This window comes from Chaetodon auriga, chromosome 1 (assembly GCF_051107435.1).
Source record: "Chaetodon auriga isolate fChaAug3 chromosome 1, fChaAug3.hap1, whole genome shotgun sequence".
Taxonomy (NCBI): domain Eukaryota; kingdom Metazoa; phylum Chordata; class Actinopteri; order Chaetodontiformes; family Chaetodontidae; genus Chaetodon; species Chaetodon auriga.
In genome coordinates, this window is record NC_135074.1 from 32759106 (window position 1) to 32780000 (window position 20895).

General features: G+C 48.9%; 1 protein-coding gene across 3 annotated transcripts in view; it reads left to right on the forward strand.

Moving 5' to 3' along the window:
* Positions 1-4608: 4608 nt before the first annotated feature.
* Positions 4609-20895, forward strand: part of cngb1a (cyclic nucleotide gated channel subunit beta 1a) — a 22934-nt gene continuing 6647 nt past the window's right edge. The window contains exons 1-30 of one of the 3 annotated variants that reach the window (XM_076735741.1): positions 4609-4732; positions 6556-6682; positions 6870-6909; positions 6984-7032; positions 7128-7230; positions 7330-7352; positions 7593-7607; positions 8407-8530; positions 8886-8910; positions 8997-9069; positions 9282-9391; positions 9477-9537; positions 9787-9816; positions 10231-10291; positions 10377-10404; positions 11584-11654; positions 12053-12126; positions 12319-12456; positions 12551-12592; positions 14107-14121; positions 14386-14542; positions 14766-14805; positions 16575-16731; positions 17084-17164; positions 17250-17401; positions 17707-17958; positions 18923-19131; positions 19229-19279; positions 19494-19580; positions 20256-20320. In XM_076735741.1, the coding sequence (XP_076591856.1) occupies positions 6557-6682; positions 6870-6909; positions 6984-7032; positions 7128-7230; positions 7330-7352; positions 7593-7607; positions 8407-8530; positions 8886-8910; positions 8997-9069; positions 9282-9391; positions 9477-9537; positions 9787-9816; positions 10231-10291; positions 10377-10404; positions 11584-11654; positions 12053-12126; positions 12319-12456; positions 12551-12592; positions 14107-14121; positions 14386-14542; positions 14766-14805; positions 16575-16731; positions 17084-17164; positions 17250-17401; positions 17707-17958; positions 18923-19131; positions 19229-19279; positions 19494-19580; positions 20256-20320 (2459 nt within the window). In that variant the 5' untranslated portion in view covers positions 4609-4732; position 6556. The remainder of the gene's footprint in view (positions 4733-6555; positions 6683-6869; positions 6910-6983; positions 7033-7127; positions 7231-7329; positions 7353-7592; positions 7608-8406; positions 8531-8885; positions 8911-8996; positions 9070-9281; positions 9392-9476; positions 9538-9786; positions 9817-10230; positions 10292-10376; positions 10405-11583; positions 11655-12052; positions 12127-12318; positions 12457-12550; positions 12593-14106; positions 14122-14385; positions 14543-14765; positions 14806-16574; positions 16732-17083; positions 17165-17249; positions 17402-17706; positions 17959-18922; positions 19132-19228; positions 19280-19493; positions 19581-20255; positions 20321-20895) is intronic. The other 2 variants (XM_076735750.1, XM_076735759.1) reach the window with 2 other exon arrangements.

The following is a 20895-nucleotide window of genomic DNA, read 5'->3' on the forward strand; positions in this document are numbered from 1 at the left end:
GGTGCTGAGTGGTGCGTTCAGGTGATTTTCACTGGTGAAGATGAAGGTTGTCCTCTTCTTCGTGGTCTCTTGCCCCCCCCCCCCCCGCAGTCCGAGGGTCGTACACTTTCTCCGTGTCGCCCGTGAACCTCTGGCTGTTCTCTGATCAGCTGCATTCTTTCCTCTGTTACGTAACACGCCTGAAAGAGGAAACTCTGCCGGCAGGAGCTCCTCATGGGAAGCAGAGAGCTCTATTGTTTTCTTTGGTCTTTCTGAGCTTCGTTTCTTCTGCTGGCAGCACAAAGTGGAAGCTTTAAACCAGCAGGAAAACGTGTGTGTGCTCGAACATTTGACTGTTTTTATGGTCTGTACGAACGGACAGTTACACAGTCTGGATGCTGCTTTACTTCACCTCTGTGTGTCTGCTCTGTGTAAAACCTGCTGGCTGTGACCACTAAACTCCCCGTGTGGGATCAATAAAGTCTTATCTTACCTTATCTTATCTTATCTTATCTTATCTTATCTTATACTCGCTCTGTGTCAAACTGAGCCCACAAACACACACACATCAGCTCAGGCGAGTCGAGAGGAAACAAAGTTTGAAATCAAAGAGAAATCGATTTGTCACTGTACACACACACACACACACACACACACACACACACACACACTCTCAGCATGTGTTACCGTGGAAACACAGTCATCAGAGACACACAAAGCATTTTGGGTTGAAGTTTAATTCCCTTTGAAACAGGAAGTGGAGGCGACATGTGACACAGGGAAGCGGCTCAGATTGGACGAGAGACGAGAGCGTGAGGTCAACAGAGACGTCCAGGAGGACACCTGCAGGCGGAGAGAGGACGATCTCAGGTGTCCAGGTGAGTCAGAGAGACGCAGAGCTTCAAATCCAGTTTCCTGCTGAGCCGTCGATGCTGCTGCAGCTGTGAGTCTGTCTCCGTCCACCCGTCTCCGTCCGTCCACCAGTCTCCGTCCACCCGTCTCCGTCCATCCGCCTCCATCCACCCGTCTCCGTCCACCCATCTCTGTTCACCTGTCTCCATCCACCCATGTCCATCTGCGTCTTCAGTGTGATGGATTCAGGATCAGCTCCACCTGCCGTTTGTCTCCACCTGTGAATCACAGCAGGAGAAGCGGGTGGAGGCGAGCCTTCACTCAGGTTTTATTTGCACCATTTTCTGGAGATTCAGTCAAACTTTCTGCTGCATTTGGATGAAAATTGGACACAATAATCACAATCACAATAATCAACTACTCATCAATCAAAAATCAATAAAAACAAACATAAAACAGAACAACCTTTTCCTCCAGTCACACATCAAGACAGAGCCATAATCTGGTCACGTGTGTGTGTGTGTGTGTGTGTGTGTGTGTGTGTGTGTGTGTGTGTGTGTGTGTGTGTGTGAGAAACATGTTTGTTGTAAGGAGTTTCTGTGGAAACGAGGAGAAAGTTTGTGAAATGACTCCATCTGCTGTTCATCAGTCAACACGTCCCTGAACGCATCATTCTTCTGTCCTCATTTGTGCTTCCTTCCTTCCTTCCTTCCTTCCTTCCTTCCTTCCTTCCTTCCTTCCAAACCTAAATGTTTGAGGTGTTTTGTGTCTCTTCCTGCATGTTTCAAAGATGGAGGATCTTCCTCCACCACAGACCAAGAAAACACACCGTCTGTAACAAAGTGTGACTGAGACAAACAGCCATGAGACTGATTCAAACCATGTGACTGCACACACACACGTGCACACACACACACACACACACACACACACACAGACGCTGCAGTGGACACTTTGTCCACAGGAGGGCAGTGTGAACTAACCTGAATCCATGATGTGAGCGTTCTTCAGTCCAAACAAACAACAAGTCAAACTTTTATCAATTCAAGGATTTAAATCTGATTGTGAACAAAAATCCTCAGTTTGTCCCCGTGTGGACGGAGCAAAGGAAGAATAAGATAAGATAAGATAAACCTTTATTAGTCCCACAGTGGAGAATCTTCAGGTATTACAGCAGCAAAGTGGATAGCAAACATTGAGGGCATCAGTAAAAAGGACATTAAATATCAAACAAGCAATATAAACAATATAAACAAGGAATGATGAAATATGAACAGTAGGTACTGATATTGTAATTGGATGATAGTACTTCTGACTGGAGTATTGATGTTGCACATAGGAGTAATAATACACCTGAGATTAATAAGGTGAGGAAAATCATGAGATCATGAGACCCTCTTCGTCTCAGAGTACTTTTTACTTCACTGCATTGATCTGCTTCAGATATCAGTCAGCTGTTTCCACACAGAACACAGAGAGTTTAGAAGATCTGATCGTTTCTGATCAGTCTGTTAATCAGTAAATCTGTTGACAGACAACGATCATCGTCAAGTTTCACGTTGCAGCTCCAGCAGTGAACTCAGACCAGACAGAGGAGGACGGCCGTCTCAGAGGACATTGGACTGAAGGAGCGTCTTCAGGCCGGACGTTCACGTTCCACAGTGTTTTCACGGGGTGGTATTAGTACTTTTACTGAAGTATCTGAATACTTCCTCCAGCACTGTAGGTATGTAGGAGGAGGAAGGACGAGGATGAACTTCATCAGCACAAACGCTGACGATGCGTCAGTTTGAGGAGAACTGAGGAGAAAACAAAGCTCCTCAAAGTGACTCAGGTGTCCTCGGTCTGTGGTGTCACCTCAGTTCACGACAGAAACACACCTGAGGCGTTCTCAGCTCTGTCATCTGGCTCAGGTAACCCGAGCGCCTGAGCTCCAATCCTCTGTTTTGCTGACGCTGGACTTAACCTGGTTAGCAGCTAATCCTCATCAGGGCCACATTAACAGCTTTAACCTGGAGCCGCTGCAGCCGAGACGCCGACACACCAACGAGGCGAACAAGACGTTCAGACCACTGCGGCCTGCGAGGAAAGATGGCCGACGGCCGGCTCCGAAACACCGAGAGCAGGTGAATGTAGAGGAGGAGGAGCTGAAAGAGGACAGAAACACCACAAGCATCAAAGCAAACACTGAACCAGCAGCTGATCGTCTGTGGACTCCAGTCAGAGTGAGAGAAGGATGAAGTCAGAGTCTGAACATGAACAAAGGTTCATGAAGAGGTGACGAACATCAAATCGAACTGTCTCCATTTCTATGAAAACACTTCACGCCTCGCTGCGTCTCCAGGTGCAGCGGTGTTGCTCGGGTCTCTTGGGGCTCCAAGCAAGAAATCCTGGGGCCCCACCCCACCCCACCCGCGCATGCCGCAAAAATTTGTTTTTTGCACACATAAATGCACAATTTCTGGGACATTTGAGATGAATACTGAAAAACAGATTAGTGGTTCTCAGAATGAGGTCCAGGGACCAACAGAGGTCCCTGAAAGCTCAGGCCTATCAATAATTGCTGTTGTAAATAAGTGGCCGGGGCCCCCCTTGTGGCCAGGGGCTCCAAGCAACTGCCTGGCTTGCCTGTCCTCACGCCCCGCCCCTGTCCAGGTGTCTCCAGGTGTCTCCGAGCCTTCAGTGGACGGAGCAGCGTGACGTCTGATAAACGTCCTCGAGTGATGTCGCTCGAGTCAGCGTCAGCGGGAGGCTGAGGTTTGAAAAACGAACGAATCTGTCGGTGTGAGTCTGAACGACGTGAGCTGAGTCTGCTGCTCGTCCAGCTGTTGGCAGGTGAGATGCACTGTGGGTAATGTAGGCGTCAGTGTTTGTGTGACAAAAAGATTCTGCTACATCGATTTGATCCTTCTGTTTCCAGCCGTGAGTCTGACTGTGTGAGAGGCAGAATGAAACTAAGTACATTTACTCAAGTACGGTACTTAAGTACAAATTCGAGGTACTTTACTGGAGTCTTTTACTTCTTCTCCGCCTCGTGAACTTCTTTGAGTTCACTCCTGCGAAGCAAACAAAGCTGCAGCTGCTGAGCTCCGTCCGTCTCTGGTTACACCATCAGGACCGAAGCTTCAATCCACTTTCAGCATTAAATCAACACTCGGCTCTTCGGTCGCTCCAAACCAAACAGCTGCTGATCCCTCAGCAGGAGCTCTGCAGCTTTCACCCCTTCATTTCAGCCGTTCATCCGCAGCCGCTGCCTTCCTTCATGCACAGCAATCAGCTCGTCTTTGTCATTAATGTTGGAAAATTAACCTCCTGAACTTCAACTCACATTTTGAGTTTTAATTTAAAGCAGTTTAAAACAGGAGCTGCTCAAACGAAACCTTTCTTCTTCTTCTTCACTGAAAGTCGCTGTGCCGAAATTCAAATTCTCTTCTTTAATCTTTTATTTCATTTCAGATTGATTTTTTCACGCTTTTAAATGATTTACATGCACTTATCTGCATGTGTGTATATTTATGGTTGTTTTTAGTGCTCATAAAACATCCCACAGGTGTTTTGTGCTAAGCTAGGCTAAGCTAAGCTAAGCTAAGCTAAACATCTCTACTGAGACTTCATCTCTTCATTTTTTAAACAGCACTGTGTTTCTGTCTCCTGGCGTCTCTCTGGTCTCAAACCCCGTCTGTGGTTTTGTTCCTGGACTCGAGGACCTGCCGGTCATGGAGTCTAATCGGAGCCCCCCCCACCACCCCCCCGTTCTGTCTCCCTCTGCCCTTCCTCGGTAATCCTGTTAGCAGAGCTCCTCTGTTGTAATCCTGCCACGGTGCTCACATCTCTGCAGGTCTTCACAGCTTCTTCACTGCAGCTTTGTGCGATGCTGCTGGACCCTGACTGAACCACTCAGGTAGGAAAGAGACCACCAGCACACAGACCACACCCACCTACACCTGTGCACCGCATGCCGACACACACCTGCACAGACGCTGCGGTCAGGAGGGAAACTGCAGACTGGCTTCACTGCGTTCTGCTCGCTTCTCTTCGTTTGGTTTGTTGAAATCTGCTGTTGAAGCTTTGTTTTCTGTTTTTAGAGACAAATGAAATCATGAGATTTGTCGTGTTTCTTAGTTAAATTGTGGTTCGATGAACGTGAGTGTGCTCGGGGTCAATGAGAGGTTCAATAAAGAATCCGACAGATCAAATGAAGTCACCCTGCCGGCTGAGAACGCCTGAACGGCTGCTGATTGGACCCTCAGACCCGCTCACCAGGCTGGGCAGTCTGGGCCCTGGTGTTGGCCTTTACAGGCGGGGGTCAGTCACACTCTGGAGGTGACGTACAGGTGATCTGCAGCATTAGCGTGACTTCAGTTATTTTAACTGTTAAAAAGGAGTTTTTCCGTCCCTGAACGGAGCCTGTCAGGATCCAGGGTGCCTGTGGTCCAGATGACGAAGCCCCCTGAGACCAACGCGTGATGGATTTGTGATTTTTGGCTGAACTGATGAAACTGTCTGTACTTGTGGTGAATGATGAGCTGCAGTCTGTCTGTGGTTCGATGTGTTGGTGCTGCTCCAGAGGTGACCAGCGAGCCGCCAGCTGGACTTCATCCTGAGCTCACGTCACGAATAACCGGCAGCCAGATGTGGAACATGCCGGCTCACATCTGGTCCTCTGGAACCAGAACTTAGCCAAGTGTGCCGACACTCAGACCAGACTGAGCCGCTTTAGTATCTGCTGCTGATGTCTGAAAGGACCAGTGACTGGCTGGTTAACCAGCAGCTAACAGGCTAACAGGCTAACTGGCCTCTGGTCTCATTCATTAGACAGATATCTGCGAAATGTTTGCCAGCTAACCGGCTAACAGGCTAACTTATTCAGAGCTAACCTTCCAGCTAACTGACTGACTGTCAGTAGCCTCATTGTTAGCGAGCTAATTCGACTGTCTGACAGTTTACCTGTCTGACAGTTTACCTGTCTGGCTGTTTACCTGTCTGGCTGTGGAACTTTGTCAGTGACTGGCTGACTTGCTAATTGGCAAATTACCTGATTAACTGAATTATCATTAACAACCAAACTGGTGACTCCACTGACCCTCCTGAACTGGAAAAATCTGTGACTGGTCAGCTTGCTAACAGGCTAACAGGCTAATCACTAACCAGGCTGGTGAGTGAAAAGTGAATGAGTGAAGAGCGAACTGGAAAGTGTGAGTGATGAACTGGACACCAGTTCAGATGGACGTGTGTGTGCTGCCGGCCCCGGCGGTGGATTAGAGTCATGATCCGTCGGCTCTAATTGAAGCTGACGCTCAGCCTGACGTGATCTAAACGCCGTTAAGCCCAGCGCCGAGAGAAGCGGGTCAGCTGGAGACGCAGCAGAGATGGTTTTTGTTTTTCTTCTGTTTTTTGTTTTTTGTTTTTGTTTTTGTTTGTTGTTTGTTTAGTCCAGATTTTATCTGGATTAAATAAATATATTTTATAAAGTTCTCATTCAGAAACTCTCTTTTTTACACGCTCATGTTGTCTCAGCTGCTCGTTTCAAAGACGAACATTCGACCTCACTGACGAGATTCTGTCAGACATTAACAGACAGACAGTTTCATTTCCCTCTGCTGGATTTGACCTTTCTGGGTCTGGGTCTGGGTCTGGGTCTGGTTCTGGGTCTGGCTCTGGCTCTGGCTCTGGTTCTGGGTCTGGGTCTGGGTCTTCTTCTTCTCTTTGTGTGTTGGTCATCAGGATGTTGAGTTGGGTCGTCAAAGTCGTTCCCCAGCCACCCGAGCCTCCACCCAAAAAGGTCGAGGAACAGAAGGAGGAGAAACCAGCAGCAGCTCCGCCCCCGGCTGCTGCCCCGCCCCCTGTTCCGGTAAGCCACGCCCCTTTGTGTACGTGTTTTGTTGTTGTTTGTTTAATGACATTTTTAATGTACATTTTAATGCAGAATTCAGAGTTGAGTTCGTCTTGTTCGACAGCGCTGGGCGTCGCCGCAGGTGAAGGTTTTGATTGACAGCGTCTTCACTGCTGATGTTGTTGTTGTTTTTTTGTCTTTTCAGGAGAAGAAAGTGACTTTTGAGGACGAGTGTAAACCTGACGGTAAGACGTCCACACGGTCGACACGATGCATTCAGAGCGACTCGTCACACTCAGTGTTATCGTTTCATTAACAGCTCCAAAAGATGACAAACCCACGCAGGAAGCGCCGGCGGCCGACAGCAGGTGAGTCCTGCTTCACGGAGGCGCTTTGAAACTGTCACAACGTTCATTTCAGTTCATCTTAAACTTCTTCCCTATGAATTCCAAACTGTTTCCAGCCCGGCGCCCGGCGCTCAGCCTGCCGTGTTGACGTGGATCAGCATCGCTCTGCCTCAACCCGCAGTCTCACCGAAGCTGAGTCGAGCCAACTCCACCTCCAAGGTGACACTCAGACACTGACCTGGGATCAGGTGAGACGGAGCTCAGGTGGTCTGTGTGCACTGACGTGTCTTTCCTTTCCTTCATCACACCTGCTCACAGGAGGAGAGCGCAACAACAGCCAGGTAAATGCAGTGTGTGTGTGTGTGTGTGTGTGTGCGTGTGTGTGTGTGTGTGTGTGTGTGTGTGTGTGGATGCTCACGGTCAGTGAAGCTGATTCTGGATTCTGAGTCCTGATTCGCTGACAGACACGATGACGTCATGGATGAAAATGTTCTGTTTGGGCGTTGGGTGTGAATCCATGAACGATGACGGAGTGAAATGAGACTGACGCTCCGTCTGTCTTCTCTCTTGTCTGTGGACAGTAAACCTGAAGACGAGTGAGTAACCACGACAGGAAATGACCTCACGCTAAATACTGACCTGCTTTAAAACCAGTTAACACGCACAATGCCAGATAGTGAGCTGCTTTTCAAACCTCTCGGCAGGCACGCTGCCAAATAGTGAGCCTCTTTATAAAGCTGTCAGTAGGCAGGATGCCATATAGTGAGCTGCTTTAAATCCCCACCAGTATAAAGTTTGCCAAATACTGAGCTTCTTTATAAACAGGGGATGAAAGGAAAGTTTTGCTTGTTTCACATTTCACCTTCATTCTGGAGCTCAGGTGACCCTTCGCTAAGCCCCGCCCCCCATAGTTACTGTTGCTACGCCTGTCAATCTGTCCCTCCTCAGCTGCCATCAACGCTCATCTTTGAAACTGTCGGCTAAAATGACTCTTGCATGTTTTATAAGTGTAGCCAGCTAATATAAGCTAATGCTAAGGCTAATGCTAATCAGCAGAGACGTCCATCTCCAGCTGATGTCTCCATGGGACACACTTTGTAAAAGGGTCTTGAATATGTTCTGGATGGCTGCGTCCACGATGCTAACAGACTGAAGCTAAAGCACAGCATCCTCGTCCTCACAGCTGCTGATCCAGGGTCAGCTGGACAACATTAAATGTTCTGGGCAAGCTAATAACATCTAACAAGCTCATCACATTCAGAGTCATCAGCTGCTCCCGTCGATCACGTGATGGACTTTGCCCTGAGTTGTTTTCGGGTCATCCAGGTTTCAGACGCGGTGCTCTGTCTCTGTCTCTGTCCCCGTCCCCTCTCCTGTCTCTGTGTCTCCCCACAGAAAAGGGATGATAGCTTGGATCGCTCAGGGTTTGGAGAAGGTTGTTCCTCAGCCGGACCTGAAGGGCAAAGAGTCGCCGCCAGCTGAGCCGCCCGCCGAGCCGCCCGCCGAGCCGCCCGCTGAGGTACGTCAGGACGTCCCTCAGGATGGACGTCCCTCAGGACAAATACACGCTGAGGTTTCTCAGAGTTGTCAGACTTTGAGCCTGACTGTGACGACAGGAAGACTCACATGTTGTACATGCACTTGTTCGCTGATATGGTGAAACCTTTATAATAAGTTCTTTATTTTATATCTTAAACAAACAATTTATTTCCAAAAACACTGGATCCTACATTTCCCATGATGCACCTTACCTGGTGTGGTCAAGCTCCGATAAGTCTGAAGTCATTTTCTCAAACAGAAGACATTAACTGACCATTAGTCCCCCATGATCCCTTCTGCTGGTCACGTGACCTCATGTGCCTGTGTCTCCTCAGGTGTGTCCAGCAGCACCTGCCCCAGGTGAGCATGTGAGCATGTGAGTAACCTGCAGACGAACATTCCACAGCCTCTGATTGGACATTAAACAAGCTGCTGCTTTCTTCCAGCTGCAGAGCCTCAGGTGAAGGTGGAGGTGACGTCCGACCAAGAGGACAAGAAGGACCAACCTGTCCCCCCCAGGTGTGTGTGCGTGCGTGTGTGTGTCTCACCTCACACTTCACCAAGTTAAACTTAAAAAACCTTTTGGTAACATTTTATAATATTGCCTCTAATAAAGTACCAAAATACTTAACGTGTGCGCGTGTGCGTGTGTGTGTATGTGCGTGTCTGTGTGCCTGTGTGTGTGCATGCATGCCTGTGTGTATGTACGTGTGTGTGTGTGTGTGTGACAGGATAATCGACTGGATTAAACACGGCTTGGAGAAGGTGGTTCCTCAGCCGGAGCCTCACGTTCGCTCAAAGACAGACGCCAGTGAGAAGACGGAGGCTCCTCCAGCTAAAGGTTCCTGCAGCTCAGCGTCAAACGTCGTCCAACCGTCACATGAGACAGACATGTTGGTCTCACAAATGTCTCCTGCTTCTTTCAGCAGCAGAAGCTCCGGCACCAGAACCTCCTCCGGCCCCCAAACCAGCCGCCGACACCGAGAAGTAAGACGATGACGAACATGTTGAACAATGTTTCGATCAGTCGATTGATCAGCAGATTGATCCAGAATGAAAAGAATCACGAGTTTCAGTCAAATGAGCTCCAGCAGGAGAATCCTGCTCTGACACGAATGAATGCTGAACCACTCACAGTGAACCAGCTAACAGCCGGAGGTTCCACAGGTGTGAGGTTCAGGTGTCGTGCTGGAGGAAGTGACCGTTGTTCACTTTGGTTTTCTTTGGTCCTCGCAGGTCGTCCAAGGAGGCCGAGCAGCAGGCCAAGTACGTGGAAACATGTCTGTCCAGTGTCACAGTCAGTCAGTGCATCTTAAACAACAAATAAACAAAAAGCTATGCTAATTATTTGGATATTTGTTTATTATTTATATGTATTTTACTGACAGCTACAAACAGCATAACACCAGATATGCCTGTTGTTTGACACTGGCTGGCTACTAAACATCTGACACCTGACACGCTAGCTGATGTTATGCTAGTTAACGTTATGCTAGCTAAAAACAGCTAGCGATATCAGACATTGTGCTGAAGCTACGAGCAGCGAGCGTCATGTCTGATGTCGCAGCTGATGTTTTCTGCTGAGATGTGAGAGCGTCAGAGGACGTCAGCCGAGGACAAAGTGTCTTAGGGAAGACGAGGTGTGTGGTGTGGTCTAACTCCTGGGTGTCGTGTTGACAGTGTGGTGGACTGGATCATCGGCGGGATCGGCCGCATGCTGCCTCAGCCTGTCCAGAAGCAGGTGAGTCGACTGACTTGACTTCATCAATGGTACAAAGTGAGGAGCGTCCCTGAATGTGTCCCTGAAACATGTGTCCTTCACGCAGGACGCGGGCGGTGACGAGGTGCAGAGCAGTAAGTAACCTGTGCACAGTTTCGGCTAACGTGAACATTAGCATCAACGCCTCTGATACCTGAGTATTTTATGGACTGATCCCACCCTGGGGTGTCCTCCAGGGTGGGTCAGTACTCTGTGACATCACTGCTGGGTGTGGCCATAGGTATCAGCCTAAGTGCTTGATTGATTGATTGGTTCCTCTAGCCGTGTATTGCTTGGCAGGGGCTGGTGTCAGTGTGGAGGCGGACTCTAACCGGGCTGCTCTTCTCCTTCTGTTTCAGGGGGGAAAGGAGGCGAGAGCCCCTTAAAATAAAAGGAGAAGGAGGAGCGGGACAGAGTCGCTCACACTGACACTGACAGCAGCAGAGACTCTTTAAGAGACTGAGGGACAGTTTGTCCTCAGAGACACCTCCGTCCTGTAGGGATTCAGAGCTGCTGTGCTCTCAGTTCCTGATGCACTTTTCACCCCTCATGACAAAACAACAGAAATGAAATCAAATGATTATTTTTTTAACGGTTGTTGGAGACTCCTCTGTCGTCTCTCTAACGATGAACACGGTGTGATCACTCACGAGTCTCTCAGAATCAGTCGAACCTCTTTATTGGACTGTCCCCTTCAATCATCCCTGCTGCAGTGCTGTAACTGCTGGTCCCAGATCAGCATAAACAGTCATCACTCTGCTGTTGGTATCTCTTCGTACTGGGAGCTCACACTCGCTCGTAGCTGCAGATCTGGACTCTGGACCGATAGTTTGCCTGCTTTGCTCTTTTAAAGGCTTTTTGCTGAAGACTCATTAAAGCTTTTTGCTGCATGTTCGTGAAAATAAAGACATTCACTTGAAAAAATGAGTGTTTTTGTTGTGTTCATTGTAAATCTGAAGGTGCAGAGAAGAGGGATCGATCAATCAATCAATCAATCAATCAGCCGCTCAGTGAGTCGATGTCCAAACATGTCGTGTGTTTCTGTCTGTGTGCAGTATGAACGGCAGCCGTGTTCAGACTGTTTTTAAAACTCTGATTTTCATACGTTAATATGTGAGAGACGGTGAACTCAGAATACACACACACACACACACACACGCACGCACACACACACACTCACACACAGCTGCATACACACACGCACACGCACACACTCACACACGCCTGTGAAGAGGTCATTCTCAGCGTGGCTCTTCCTGTTTTGCGGCGTTCAGTCAGCATCGTGCAGAAGAAGACAGACCTGGTTCTGGAGGACCTGGAGCAGGAGAAGGAGGTGAAAGAGGAGGTGAGTCTGACTCCGCCCATCTTCAGGTAACATTCAGGCTCATCTCCACGCAGATGGCGAAGCAGGCGAGCGATAGATGCTCTGATTCAATCGAGAAACGTTTTTCTTCTGCTCATGAAAACACAGTTCTGATGTGCTGATCGTCTGTCATCAATACGATTATTGATGGTTAGATTATGAGCCGTGACGTCACACCTTCATCAATGACCCAAACTCAGATACCTTCACGGCGTGCTAACATGCTAACAGTACCCGTTAGTACTATGATATTTGAGAAGGTACTGTGATAGTACAACGACCATGTGACGAAAATAATCCACTACACGAAGATGAAAGGTTATGGTGTTTTTTTAACGTGGGTTAGACTGAGACGTCCCTCTGTCCTTGGTCGCAAACAGGATGCAGAGACGCAGATGGACCAGCTGATGACGAAGGGGGCTGGAGAGGCAGCTTTAGCCCACATGGAGGAAAGGTCAGCCGAGTCTTCCTCCTCTTTACTCTGATCTGGTCTTTTTGTCCCACGAGTGCACTGAGAACAGAAATGTCTTTACTGTCCTGTCTGTCCTACGCTTCGGTCCAGAGTCAGTCAGGAAGTCACACAGTTTGCAGCCTTTCTGTCTCTTCTTTGACTTTCTGAGAGTCTGAGCTCTTCCGTGTCGTCCAGGCTACAGCAGGAGCGTCTGGAGGCGGCTCGCGCCGCAGAGGAGATGGCCAGGAGGGCGGCGGAGGAGGCGGTCCGGCAGCTGGAGGTGGAGCATTCGGCTAAGATCGTCATCGAGACGCTGCCGGAGCCCAATGAGCAGTAAGAGACAAACCACACCCTCAGAGCTCTGCACCAATAAACTGACGGCTTTTCAGGAACTGACACTAAGCTTCCTGCTGTTTGTTCTCCACAGACTGCCCAACATCCAGGAGGAGGAGAACGAGGACGACCCAGAGTAAGTCCGTCTTCAGAGAGCTGTCCCTGTCCCACGAGCTGCTGCCATGTTGAGTTTATTGCTCCTCGCTAACGCTGCTGCAGCTTCTGTGTCCACTGAAGACGACGCAGACAAATCAGATCCTTCGATGGATCAAACTTGGTGTTGACTGGTTGGACTGGAGTGTCACTTTAAGGGAGACCCTCAGAGATCTGGTTTTCATGGTGTTCATCAAACTTTGTAAAACGTCCTGCAGTGTTTCAGAGCTTCAGTCTGGACCTGGTTCAGACGTCCTCTCCTCGTCTTCACACCTGAGAAATGTCACTGAAACCCAGAGCAGCTGTTAGTCCAGCGTGTCTGAACATGAGGATTGTGATTTGCTGTGATGTTAGCTGCTCTTTGATTTGCACTTTCTGTGCTTCGGGCTTCTCCTGCTGGCAGACGTAGAGCCTTCGTACCCTCTGACTGTGCAAAGGCTCCTCTGAAGCTCGGCTGCTCTCTGCTGCCCCCTTTAGTAACCCACGGCTTTCTGACGCCAGCTGAACTGTCTGACAGGGGCTCTCCATCTTGTTTGTCCCTTGCTGCACACCGTTCAGGCTGCAGCCCCTGCAGGAGGACAGTGGAGACAGCGCAGACAATGAGAGCACTGAGGAAAATAAAGTCACAGAGGGAAATAACAAAGCTCCTGTGGAGGAAGAGAAAAGTCCAGATCAGTAAGCTCAGCCGTAGCTCGATGAAGGCTCGCTCCCACTCTTCATGTATACTCAGAGCAGACCACCACCAATAAATCTGTTTGCTAGCGTTATGTCATCTGCTGTCTTGTGGACTCTAAGCTGTCTTTGTGTTTGGGTCGCTCACTTCCTGCAGCTTGTGCGTGTCGTTAGATCTGCGAAGCGTTTCACTTCCTGTGGCTTTGTAGAGCGAGCTGAAGTCCTGTCCTGTCCTGTCCAGGCGAGGTCCTAGCACAGTGGACTCTCACCGTCCTCCGGCTGCGTCTGGAGATTCTGAAATCACAAAGAGAATCAGGATGATTCGCCATCTTTTCAGAGAACCAGATGTTCCTTTCAGAGGGAACATTCGTAGAGATTCTTCTCTCCTCCAGAACAAATGCAGCCTGAGCGAACTCTCACGGCTCCTTCATTAACCCTGCAACAAGTTTGGAAATGTGTCCTTTCCAGCTCTCCTTTCAGGAATGAGAAGAGAGCTGACATGGCTGCCCCCTCGAAACACGGCAGCCATGAATGGAGCAGCTGAACCTGATCCAACGTGTCTCAGACCGCCGTCAAAGCTCATGGACGATCCAAACTGTCTCTGAGTGACGAGGTCTTCTGCTGAGCTGTCCTTGTAGCAAAGCTTAGCTTCCTTAGCTTTAGCTTAGCGAGGACCCAGGCTGGAGCCGTTCCTTCGTGCCCAGTTTGCGTCTGCTGTCTCTCACCTTTGTGTCTCCTGTCTCTCACCTTTGTGTCTCCTCGTGGACAAACTTGACTTTATTGTCTGATTTTTTTTTTTTTGCCAACTTTTCTTCTATGAATCAGGCAAAACCTCACAAGGTATGTTGAAATATGTCACGCCACAACACACACATCCTGTACACGAGTATCCTCAGGGACGCACTCAGCTGCTGCTGCACTACTGCACATATCTTCATCTTCATCTTCATCTTGATGTTGTGCTTCTGAATGTCGCCTTCACACTTGCACACAGACCTGTTACACACGTGAACATCATGGATGCCAGAGGGAGGGTCAGTTTGCAGCCCTTCAGGAGGTTTTCCTTCTCTTCTGTCACTCATGGCGTTTGCTCGTCTTCGTCAGGTGCCTGGTGGACATCTGTCCAGCTGAAGACGAGGCCACTCCTTCATCGACGGATGTGGAACCGGCATCGGAGAAGAGAGACCTGGAGAGTCCCGTCTCCCAGTCGATCACCCAACCATCAGAACCTCCCGACGCCACGACCGCCGCCACCGATCAGGTGACACCGTCTACTTCCTGCAGACGTGTCCTCAGATCGTGTCCACAGACTGATCAGTGATGGAGTCACGGGGACAATTTGTTAGATTGTCTTTTGTTTTTAATAAGACGAGTTTATGTTGTTTATAGTTTTATGGGACTGATGTCAAGGTTCTTCTTCTTCTTCTTCTTCTTCTTCTTCTTCTTCTTCTTCTTCTTCTTCTTCTTCTTCTTCTTCTTCTCAGGCCAGTTCAGCAGCAGCAGAAGAAGAAGGTGGATGTGGAGGTGAGAGCTGAACATGTTTCTCCTCAGAGCAGCTCTTGGTTTTGAAGGAGCATCAGAAACTGTGTGTAAATACAAAACAGTGTGAATCAAAAGGCTTTCGGCCTCACAAACCTGGAAAAACGCTGCAGAAAACATTTAGTCAGAAAGAGAAGATGTCTGATCTGAAGTCTGATCCCAGAACAGTGACAACACGATCAGTGAGTCCGTGAAGACGACGCTCAAAGTGAAACAACGTTTGTCAAATGGAGACGTGTTGCTGCTCACTCACAGGGGTCAAAGGTCAGAACATGAGTAGTGTGCTCAGTGGACTCTGTACAGCAGGTCTGAGGTCAGCCGCCGGCGACGGTGGACCTGTTGGTCTCTGTGGACTCTGTGGACCGCCTGGTCCTGACCTGGTCTGTATGGAGACAGACTCAGGCTGCTTCTGCTGTGATTTGGTGCTGTGTGAATAAAACTGAACTGAACTGAACTGAACTGTACGGCCTCGTTCCTCTGTGGGCGGGGTTATTATCCGTTGATTGACAGAGAGGTGAACCAGTCGTGTGCAGGTGGAGGGAGCTCTTTCAGCGTGTTGGTTCAGCCTGTTCATCCTGTTCCTCTCATGTTTTCCCGCTCAGAGTTGACGTTCCCTCCGTGTCTTTGGATGGTGTCTCACTGTCTCACAGTTCTTGTCTTTCACTCTGTCTCTCCGTCCAGCTCCCGACCTTCGCTCTCTGACAAAGAGCTTCCTGCTTCGATTCCCGCTCGCTGCCCAGTGTCTGGAGAGCTGCAGGAAGCTGATGCATGACCATAACCTCAGCCCCCCCAAGCTGTCCTTGCCGACTCTGCCTCCAGAGCTCGCCCAGCTGACCCAGGAGCTGTGGCAGCTGGCGCGACAGTGCTGCGCGAGCGCCGTCCGCTGCTTCGGACGCCTTAACTCCGACTCCCAGCATCCTCAGCAGCCTTGACCCGTCCTCTGCAGCAGCCCGTAGACAAACCTCATAGACAGTTTCTGTAGGTCTAAACCTTTCAAGTGCCAAACAAACCTGTCAAATCCTCCTCTTCATCACTCCCATAATGCTCCACTGCTCTGCACCGCTTCACCACCAGCTGCCAGCTAACCGCACTTCAGGTGATCTTACAGGAAGTGAATGTTTGTGCTGAGGTCGACTCTTTGCTGTTCGCTTTGCTTCAGAGAAGGAAGGTTTGACTCAGGAACAGGCAGACGAACAAACGCTGAAACCTGCTGTAAAACCTGATTTTTGAGCGTCTGAACTGGTTAAAAACACTTAAGATCACAGCAGCGTCAGAGAACTTTCATACCTCAGAGTGCAAATAACAGGAAGCTCGTTCAGGAGACTTCAAGCTCACTGAGCTTTCAGAGCTTTCAGCCATGTCTCATGGTCTCCTCAGTGAGAGGAAGAGGTTCAGGTGACAGTTTGTGATAGAAGTTACTGCCACAAATATCCCCAAACACACACTGAGCTGTTAGCCTCTGTTAGCCTCTGTTAGCCTCCGTTAGCCTCCGTTAGCCTCTGTTAGCCTCCGTTAGCCTCCGTTAGCCTCTGTTAGCCTCCGTTAGCTACGAGCTGAATCCAGAACACCAAACGTCACAGAGCTGCAGGAGCTCCTTCTGCTCCGTCACTTTGGTTTTTTTACGTGTACGTTGTCACGATACACACTGTGCTGTGGTACTTTAAGATGATGAGGTACTTTATGTTAGCGTCTTCAAGGCGTCCCTCAGCTGTGAGACGATGGTACCCAGCAGCTGTCCTCTGGTCTGTCCTCAGGGAGCCGTGCTGGAGGTTTGGGTGGAGCTCCGGGGCTGAAGGTGGAGGATGTGGATCAGGGCCAGGGAAAAGGCCTGAACCTCCCCCAGATTCTCACAACCCCAGATCCAGAGTCCAGGACTCTGACCGTCCACGACATCCCGCTGTCAAAGCTCAGGTGACGGACGATCAGTCAATCGATCGATGATCAGCAGATTGATCCAGAACGAACAGTGAAATGATTCAAAATGAGCTCCACCTGCACCAACTGCAGGAGACACAATAATCTAAAGAGACCAGAGACAAGAGGACAACAGTCACAGGGGACACTTTACTGCACGCAGTACTTTTACTTTAAATACTTGAAGTACATTTTCCTCATTATACTCACATACTTTTACTGAAGGAACACTTTCACTTGTAACAGAGTATTTTCACAGTGTAGTATTAGTACAGTACTGTAGTACAGGGTCTGAGTACTGTCTCCACCCCTGGTCCATGCTGATGTCCTCTTGCTGTGTCCCTCTCAGTCCTTCAGATGATCTCTCTGCAGACGAGGACGAGCTGAAGACGTTGTCCAATCAAGGAGACCTGCTGACGGCTGATGATGAGTGAGACACACACACAAACACACTTTGTCCTCCACCTCTGTCTCCTCCGTCCTCCATGTTTTCTGTCCCGCTGCTTGTCCTGCAGGACGACGCGTCCTCTGTCTGCAGCCAGCGTGGGCAGCGTGGTGATCCAGGACCGCCTGAGCCAGCTCGTCTCGTCCTTTAAAGGTCGGACGGATCTGCGACGGGAGCGGCTGGTGGACCCGGACGAGTCCGAGGAAGAAAGTCCCTCAGCCTGTACGTACCCACAGACGCGTCTGTCTTCGTCTTCTGTCCTCCTGTTGTGTTTTTGTCTTCATTTCATGACATTTCAATTTCAATTAATGGAGCAAGAAGAGAAAACTTCTGAATTTTAGTCATTAAAACAATAATGAGAAATAATGGAAATATCATCGGAGTGAATGAAATTTACAGAAGAACTCCGTCATTTAAATTTGTGAGAATCATGAATGAATGAATGAATGAATGAATGAACTCTGAGCCTGTAAACACACATGAAGCTTCTTTAACGTGATCACATCGATTCTGTCTGATGTCTGCAGCCCCGAGCAAAGCTCCTCCTCCTCCTCCTCCTCCTCCTCCTCCTCCTCCACCAGGGGAAGAGAAGAAGGATGATGCTCCGGCAGCAGCTGAGGAAGAGGAGGAGGAGAAGGAGATCGAGCTCCCCTTTAAACTTTTGGGACAACCAGTAAAAATTCCCAGACTGCCCAAACTGCCCAAACTACCCAAACTGCCCGACTGGCTGCGAGTCATCGTGGAGTACCGCTTCCCCTCCAGCATCGACCCCTTCACCGGTGAGCAGAGCCCCCACCTTCATTTACCTCCACCTTCATTACCCTCCACCTTCATTTACCTCCACCTTCATTTACCTCCACCTCCAACAGTCAGACTTCAGATTGACGTCTAATTTCAAATGGTGCACAATGCTGACTTTGCTATGAATTCTGGGTAAATTGATGTTATTGTCATTCAATGCTGAGATAAGTTGTGAGATATTAAACCTGATCATGACAGCGATGTCAGAATAAGTACATTTAGTAATTATTACATAATTAGAGGAGAAGTTCTGACTGAGGGTTTTCTTTGCTGAATGCAGTGAAGTTGGTGTGTTTGTTCTGCCTGCTGCTGTAACGTGTTGAGCTGCAGGACTCAGACACTTAAAGGTCCAGTGTGCAGCGTTTAGTGACATCTAGTGGTGAGAGTGCAGATTGCAGACAAATGAACACTCCTCGCTCGTCTGTAGATCTAAAGATTCATTCAAAGGACACAAAAACATAAAGATTATTATTTTCAGGTGATTAAACACTGATGACAACATCACTGTGAACATTACATCACACATTCTGCCCGCAAGTGCTCATCATGCAGAGTGTCCCATTTCAGAGTCACGTGTTCATATCATGAATTCTAATATTGATGCATTCATGTGTTCATCACTTTAATGGTGCAGCTAATTGTAAATATCGCTGAGTAACATAATCAATTAGTCAAGCAGACGCTTTGATCCAGAGCCGCCCTAATAATCAATACTGGATTCTGTATTATTACATCATAATTTATTGGTGATTAGATTTTGTATTGGTGATTAAAGCAGTTAATCAGATGAATGTCGGGAGTGAAAAGTGAAATTTGAAGTAGAAAGTGAAAAAAGGAAATAAGTAAAGTACGTGTATGTTAAAGGAGTACTTGAGTAAATGTATTCAGTTACTTTCCTGCAGTGTGTGTGGAGCTGGTCTGATGTGGACTTGGTCCCCACAGATCTGATCTATGTCATCTGGCTGTTCCTCGTCGTGGCGGCGTGGAACTGGAATGTGTGGCTGATCCCCGTCCGCTGGGCGTTTCCCTACCAAACCCCCGAAAACATCCACCTGTGGCTGCTGGTCGACTACGCCTGCGACCTCATCTACATCACCGACATTCTCGTCTTCCAGCCCAGACTGCAGTTCGTCCGCGGCGGAGACATCGTGGTCAGTGTCTCCGGCCGACGTGAAGATCTGTCTGATCTGTCTGTTTGAGCTCAGTTCAGCACAAACGCTTCGTTAACTCAGCGTCTGTTTGTTTCAGTGCGACAAAAAGGACATGAGAGAAAACTACATGACGACCGAGAGGTTCAAGGTGAGAGCCGTCCAATCACTGTCTGCCACATCACTGCGTCATGGTGGCACGTCATTGATATTAGCGTGTGGATGTTAATGCAGTGTGGTGTCAGAGATGAAGTCCAGTCACATGGAAACAAACCGAAGTTATTTCAGTAAAACTGATAAAAGAACGACTTCAGAACTGAAGCTTCGCTGCCTCACATGAAGCTTCGGCGTCTGCTGTGTTTCAGATGGACGTCATCAGTCTGTTTCCCATGGAGGTCTTCTATTATTTCACTGGAGTCAACTCTCTGCTGAGGTTCCCTCGTCTGCTGAAGGTCAGCACGCTTTCACTTTCCTCTCTCTAAAACACTGTGATCGAGTGTGATCGGGTGTGATGGAGCGGTGATCGGGTGTGATGGAGTGCGATTGAGCAGTGATCGGGTGTGACCGACTGGTGATCGGGTGTGATCGAGCAGTGATCGGGTGTGATCGAGCGGTGATCGGGTGTGATCGAGTGGTGATCGGGTGTGATCGACTGGTGATCGGGTGTGATCGAGTGGTGATCGGGTGTGATCGAGTGGTGATCGGGTGTGATCGAGCGGTGATCGGGTGTGATCGACTGGTGATCGGGTGTGATCGAGCGGTGATCGGGTGTGATCGAGTGGTGATCGGGTGTGATCGAGCGGTGATCGGGTGTGATCGACTGGTGATCGGGTGTGATCGAGTGGTGATCGGGTGTGATCAGGTGTGATCGGGTGTGATCGAGCGGTGATCGGGTGTGATCAGGTGTGATCGGGTGTGATCGAGCGGTGATCAGGTGTGATCGGGTGTGATCGAGTGGTGATCGGGTGTGATCGAGTGGTGATCGGGTGTGATCTGCAGCTGAAGCTCTCTGTCGTAGTGTCTCCTGACTCCTCGTCCTTTGCAGCTGCAGCCTTCACGGTTCTCTGAGTCGTTCCTTCAGGGTTCATCTTCGATGTGTCAGACTGACTCTGGTCTTCTCCTCTCAGTACATGGCTTTCTTTGAGTTCAACGACCGAATGGAGGCTGTGATGAAGAAAGCGTACATCTACAGGTGAGGAAGGCTTCATCTCAATAGTCAGGACAAAAACAAACACCAGCAGGAGACGCTGTGAGAGCCGGTCTGTCCTCTGAAGACATGCTCTGAAGACGACCTTGACCTGATGCTGCTCAGAGACACTGAGGCTTTTAGTTGATAGCTGATATTGAGCCTCATCTGAGTTTGTTTTCTTCGCCTCGACGTCTGCGTTTTAGAAACTAAACACTTCCTGGTTACTCATCAGAGCTTTTGCATTTAAAAAATTAAACATTTAATGTAAAATGAGCAGATCAGCAGCAGAAGAACGAACTTTCTGCCTCATTCTGATCTGAATCGGTTCTTGATTTCTGGATTTTTGAGCATTGAAATAATCAGACCTGCAAATCCTATTTTTGGTCACTTGACTGTTTCAGCCGTAACAGTTGGATCTGATAACTCATCAATAGTTCAGTCCAACTGACTTGATGCCTCAGAAGAAGTGGAATAAAAATTGACATGTTTTTTTATCCTGATGGACATTTGGAAAGTTTTGTTACGTTCAGGCCTCAAAAACAGAGGAAAGGTTTTAATCACAGCAACAAAAAACATCG